The sequence below is a fragment of the Ursus maritimus genome, unplaced genomic scaffold (genome assembly GCF_017311325.1).
Source record: "Ursus maritimus isolate PB19 unplaced genomic scaffold, ASM1731132v1 scaffold_23, whole genome shotgun sequence".
Lineage (NCBI taxonomy): Eukaryota > Metazoa > Chordata > Mammalia > Carnivora > Ursidae > Ursus > Ursus maritimus.
Window position 1 is genome coordinate 2,732 of NW_024424786.1, and position 7,046 is coordinate 9,777.

The window sequence follows — 7,046 nt, forward strand, 5'->3', positions numbered from 1 at the left end:
CTTATTGTCTTGAGATTTTTGAAGAAGGCATGTTACTCAAGCTCACCTGATTTTCATTCAAGGTTAAACTGAGGTGTTTTTGTTTTTGTTTTTGGAATAAAACAGAAGTGATGATAGATCCTTCTTAGTCCACGTTTTCAAGAGCCATATAATGTTGGTTTTCCCACTGGTGGTGATAACCGATTGTTTGGCTAAGGTAGTCTCTCTCAAATCTCTGTAGGCTGCAAAGTTACTGTTTTCTCCATGTAATAATACTAATTTATTAGGAGATATTTTGAGACTGTATGAATATCTTGTTCCTCATGAAATTTCATCCACTAGTTTCAGCATTCATTGATGATTTGCTAGCTTAATCATTACTTCTATATTGGTAGTTAAGTAAATTTTACTATAAAGATGGTCTTTCTTTTCTCCCAGGTATATTATTCATTTACTATAAAGCAATATTGATTCAAGGATACTCATTTTACTCAAGAAGTTATAATTTATTAATAACATTATTTATTTGATATCTAAATTACCCAAATATGGTGAGTGGGAACTTCTTTTAATTGGATACTGAACTTTGTTTATATGTCTTCTTCACTTTTTGAGTACTTCTCAAAAACAAGGTGATTTTAGCTCCCTTATACTTTCCTTGATCAGCCCAAAAAAATACTATCATTTCTCCAGGGATCCCAGGATCCCTTTTAGTTAATGATATGTAAAAACCAATGTGGGCATTGGTTCTGTTGCTGTGTTATTGCTTACAAGCCCTCTCAGAAGACTCGTGTGTGTGTGTGTAATGCATTCATACTGATTCTTCCAATTCTAATATAAACTCTTCGGGTTGCTTAAGAAATGGGTGTAATTTGGTTCCCCTACAGTGAGAAGCCTCAGTATCATTTTCTTCAATGCCACTCTTGAATAAGCCTAGAGTACACAAAGCAATTACAGAATTGATCATTGTATCACTGGAAAAAATAAACCAAATATCCAGAACTCAATTTTTTCATAATCTTTTAAACAAAATTTACATCTGATGAAATGAACAAATCTTAAGTATCCAGTTTGATGAGTTTTGACAAATACAAGCCATAGTCCTATTAATTGTCAAGATCAATCAATTATCAATTATGGGTTCTACTTTGAGTTATAGAGTAGTTTTGTTATGATTTCATTAAAAATAATCAGTAAGTATTTTCAAGAATACTGACTAGAGAAATGTACGGTAACTGTAGACATAGACAAGAACAAACACCACTGACATGTATGGAAGATAATCTTGAGGAAATAGTTTAATCACCACTATGCTATACACCAGTTGGCATATAGAGTAGGAGAATTACAGAGCTTTGGCATCTATGTGTCTTAAGAGCTGACACTTAGAGAGACCTTAGTTCTGGAGAAAATAAAACATAATTCTTTCATTAAAGAAGTCATTTGACTTAGAAAAATTTATATTTGACATCATTTACCATGAAAACCTTGTATAGAATTAAAACCTAATAAAATTTGTCATGTACTCCCATTTAGTCAAAAGATTCATTGACATGTTTACAAGATTAAACTTTTATATTTTTTAAAAAGATTGTGTGAGACCAACTACATGTGTATTAAGTCACATTTTATCTTCTACTGCCAACATTAAAATTTAGCCAACATAAATACTAAAATAAAATCACACAAATGAAATGTATGACAAAAACTATGCTTTCTTACGGTGCTGACAATTGACATTTCAAAAAATTACTTTACAAAATATTTCTTTACATCATCCTTTTAAAGTGTAAGGTCTCTTGGAGCATCTAAAACATATTTAATAATGACAAAATTCAATTTATCTAAAAAATTTTAAAGAACATGGCTTCTAAATAAAACATGGTACATTTATTTAAATTATTTAACAAGTACAGTTCTCCAAGTACCTGTATTGTATAATACAATCTCAACCTTTCATTTTATTCTGCAACATGTCTAGAAAAAAACTTGTAATTTTATATTTCTTACATAGAAATGTTTCACTTTGAAGAACAGAAAGTTAAAGTCGGAATGTATAGAATGGAAAGAGTTTCTAAGCTCAGGTAAACCTAGTGATCCAAATAACTAAATATTAAAGATCAATTCTTAAACTGGAAGAGTCAAAGTAGTTTTTATTCACTGTTCTTTTTATGTTTTCATGATAATTATTTCAACAGACAGTATTATTTATCCAAAGCGGAAAGTATCTTACTAAATACATCTCTGAAGGCTTGTTTAACTTGCTGGTTTCTGAGAGTATAAATGAATGGATTCAACATAGGGGCAACTGAAGTATTGAGCACAGCGACTCCTTTGCTTGAAGTGACTCTTTCATTTGCAGATGGCTTTATGTACATGAATATACAACTACCATAAGTGATGGATACAACAATCATGTGAGAAGAGCAGGTAGAAAAGGCTTTTTTCTTTTGCTGAACTGAAGGGACTTTTAGGATAGTCTTAATGATGCAAGAGTAAGAAAGGATTACTAATAACAATGTGACAATAATGATCATCACAGCTGAGAAAAAAACAATCAGTTCTAGTAAATGTGTGTCTGAGCAAGAAAGTTGCAGGACAGGAGAAATGTCACAAATGAAATGATCAATGGTATTTGAAGCACAGAAATCCAGGTTAAGACCCAAAGTCATTGGAGGGAAAACGACCAGGAATCCAGTTGCCCAAGAACTGAGTACAATCTGATGACAAATTCTGCTGCTCATGATGGATGTGTAATGCAAAGGTTTGCAGATGGCAACGTAACGATCATAGGACATAGCTGCCAGAAGGAAAAATTCTGTAACCCCCAAGAATATGTAAAAAAATAACTGAGCTATACAGCCATTATAGGAAATGGCTTTTTCTCTGGTTACAATGGTGATTAGGAATCTGGGGATGCAAACACTTGTGAATAAAATTTCCAGGAAAGAGAAATTAAAGAGGAAGAAATACATTGGGGTCTTGAGATGAGAATCCAGGAGAGTAAGGGCAATGATGGTTAAGTTTCCTATCATACTCAGCATGTAATTTAGAAGTAGAAATAAGAAAATTACAATCTGTAACTGAGAATTATCTGTCAGTCCCAGAAGGATAAACTCTATATGTTTTGTATGGTTCTTCATTTCTCTTTTGTGATTTCAAACAAATTCTAGGAATAAAAAGGTACAATAATAAGAAACTACGTGAGTAGCTTTATATCCGGGAAATGGTATATGAAAGGATCTGTATTCACATATATGCCCATATATAAGAAGATATTCCATGGGGTTGAAGATATGATCTAGACCCATGCAACAGACAGTATTTTTAAAAAGCACAATAGAAGTCAACTCAGTTTTAAAAAATGACCTGCAAAATCCGTAATAGTATATTTTTTCACTGTTACTTAACAAACTTCTACCTCAATTGTAACTAATTTCAAATTTGTTCATTTCTTTTTTTTCTTTATTTATATTTTAGCTATCATACGGTGCAATATTGGTTTCTTTTTAAAGATTTTTTATTTTATTTATTTATTTTTTTACCTAAAGTTCAATGATTCATTAGTTGCGTATAACACCCAGTGCACCATGCAATATGTGCCCTCCTTACTACCCATCACCAGCATATCCCATTCCCCCACCCCCCTCCCCTCTGAAGCCCTCAGTTTGTTTCTCAGAGTCCATAGTCTCTCATGCTTCATTCCCCCTTCTGATTACCCCCCTTTCTTTACCCCCTTCTTCTCCTACCGATCTTCTTAGTTCTTATGTTCCATAGATGAGAGAAACCATACAATAATTGTCTTTCTCTGTTTGACTTATTTCACTTAGCTTTATCTCCTCCAATGCCATCCATGTTGCAGCAAATGTTGAGAAATCGTTCTTTTTGATAGCTGAATAATATTCCATTGTATATATAGACCATAGCTTCTTAATTCAGTTATCTTTTGAAGGGCATCTCAGCTCCTTTCACGATTTAGCTATTGTGGGCAATGCTGCTATGAACATTTCCCAAAAGAACCACTCCCAAACTACTAGAAGTTATAGAGCAATTCAGTAATGTGGCGGGATACAAAATCAATGCTCAGAAATCAGTTGCATTTCTATACACAAATAATGAGACTGAAGAAAGAGAAATTAGGGAATCCATCCCATTTACAATAGCACCAAAAATCATACATTACCTTGGAATTAACTTAACCAGAGACATAAAGTATCTATATTCTAGAAACTACAAATCAATCTTAAAAGACATTGAAGGAGACAAAAAAAGATGGAAAAATATTCCATGCTCATGGATCGGAAGAATTAACATAGTTACAATGTCCATGCTACGCAGAGCAATCTACACTTTCAGTGCTATCCCGATCAAAATACCGATGACATTTTTCAAGAACTGGAACAAATAGCCTTTAAATTTGTGTGGAACCAGAAAAGGCCCCAAATCACCAAGGAATTGTTGAAAAGGAAAAACAAAGCTGGGGGCATCACAATGCCGGATTTCGAGCTGTACTACAAAGCTGTGATCACAAAGACAGCATGGTACTGGCACAAAAACAGACACATAGACCAATGGAACAGAATAGAGAACCCAGAAATGGACCCTCGGCTCTTTGGGCAACTAATTTTTGACAAAGCAGGAAAAAATATCCAGTGGAAAAAGACAGTCTCTTCCATATATGGTGCTGGAAAATTGGACAGCTACATGCAAAAGAATGAAACTTGACCACTCTCTCACACCATACACAAAGATAAACTCCAAATGGATGAAAGACCTTGATGTGAGACTGGAATCCATCAAAATTCTAGAGGAGAACATAGGCAACAACCTCTACGACATCGGCCACAGCAACCTTTTTCATGACACATCTCCAAAGGCAAGAGGAACAAAAGATAAAATGAACTTCTGGGACTTCATCAAGATAAAAACTTCTGCACAGCCAAGGAAACAGTCAGAAAAACTAAGAGGCAGCCCACGGAATGGGAGAATATATTTGCAAATGATGCTACAGATAAAAGACTGGTATCCAAGATCTACAAAGAACTTCTCAAACTCAATACACGAGAAACAAATAAACAAATCATAAAATGGGCAGAAGATATGAACAGACACTTTTCCAATGAAGACATACAAATGGCTAACAGACACATGAAAAAATGTGTTCATTTCTTAAATAAATTAGATAAGATATTGATTCCAGATTCAAAAAATAACTCATTCATTTTAATTATAATAATTAATTTCATCAAAATAAAACATGCCAGTATAATGAATAAGACCTATGTTAAATTCTGAAATTTTGGATTTCGTATTAAAGTGGCATTTGTTTAGAGCCCCATTATAGCCTCTTGCAAGTTTTCTATGATCTACTGAAGAAGACAGAAAATGATAAAAGAAAAAGAGTGGGAGAGTGTAACACCACAACGAAATAAATACTAGTTGAATCTAGAAAAAGTTGAAACAACATAAAGCAGATATAACCACATTTACAAAAATGCAGTACTGGATCTGAGCAAGAACATATTAATGGCTACTGAGGAAATAGGATAATCCACTCTTAAGACTGAAGTTTCGATGGGTCTTTCATCGTTTAAGAATGAAAATTTAAAGACTATCTTCCCCCCAAAATAACAAATTGAAAGTATCATAACAGAAAGTTCAGTAATGTGAAAAAACTTTTTTCCTTGAAAAAGGAACAAGATGTTTACAATATATAATGGAATATTTACCCTTCTCAAAGGGCAATTCAATTTTCATATTACATATAGGCTATATGTCATGGCATAGTTTGAAAAGTAGAAAACAATCTATTTAGAAATAAGCAATTCTTTAAATAATCTTAGTCATTCAGATAATTACAGTTTTAAGTCATTTAAAATATTCTAAATGTATTTTAGGTACAAAATTGCAAAAAAGTTTATATAAACTGATGCCTTTTTTATAAATGTCTGAGTCTGATACATGAAGGTATGATTTCTGCAAATACATAAAATAAAGTACTTTCAATGAGTTGTTAAATTATAGGGCATTTATATTTTTCATTTAAAATTCAGTCCTTCTTAATAATAACCTACCAAAGAAATTATGCAATGAAATATGTTTTCTCTAACTTCCTAATTTATTATTTTATAAAAACAAAATAAAAACAATGTGAATTCCAAACACTTCTTGGTTATATATTATAGAGCCATATTTTCAATTAAAATAAATCTAGTGATGCACTTCATTTTCCTTTTAACCTGAGGAATTGTTATCAATTTGCTAAATAAATAAGGTATTTCCAAATAAACATAAGCATGGCAGAGAGAAAAAAAAATAAACTATATTTTTTATAGTTTATTTTTTATATAAACTATATTTTATAGTTTATTTTTTATATAAACTATAAAAATACAGTCTATATTTTCTTTCCTTTAAATAAAAAATATTTAAATTACACCCTTTTTTCATTTTGTCAATCATCTTTGCCTGTTCTGTAGTTGCTCTTCTTTTTCTTACTGAATACATAATATTTTTCCTTCTACATGATTTAGCCCCTTACCTCATATACAAATTCACAGACTGCACTAATTATCAATGAATTTTTTAAAAAGATTTTATTTATTTATTTGACAGAGATAGCCAGCGAGAGAGGGAACACAAGCAGGGGGAGTGGGAGAGGAAGAAGCAGGCTCATAGCGGAAGAGCCTGATGTGGGGCTCAATCCCATAATGCCGGGATCACGCCCTGAGCTGAAGGCAGACGCTTAACCGCTGTGCCACCCAGGCGCCCCTATCAATGATGTTTTTATTTCTAAGGGTTAATCAGAATCAGCACCTCCAAAGAGCTGTCTTTCCTATTTTTAGATAATGTATTAAAACATGTAAAGCCAATTTTCCAAGAAAAAATATCCTCCAACCTTGTTATGTTTGATTGGCTTGTAGAGGTGTTCAGGCACTCTGTTTATCTAGAGAGCACTAGGATAATCCTCCTTCCCCCCACAATTTTGCAGTGCAGTGTCTGGTTTAAACCACTAAAGTATTAGAAATGCAGGTGGAAGTGCATAAATCAAACTTGAAACTCTTGGC

The 7,046-nt window shown here is 32.8% G+C and overlaps 1 protein-coding gene across 1 annotated transcript; it reads right to left on the reverse strand.

The window, feature by feature from the left end:
- Positions 1–1,748: 1,748 nt before the first annotated feature.
- LOC103682351 (olfactory receptor 6C70-like) lies at positions 1,749–3,149 on the reverse strand. Its single transcript, XM_008711942.2, has 2 exons — positions 2,220–3,149; positions 1,749–1,787 (listed from the first exon to the last, which is right to left on the reverse strand). Exons 1-2 carry the CDS (start codon positions 3,120–3,122, stop codon positions 1,749–1,751), a joined length of 942 nt encoding a protein of 313 aa, XP_008710164.2. The 5' UTR covers positions 3,123–3,149.
- Positions 3,150–7,046: the final 3,897 nt, after the last annotated feature.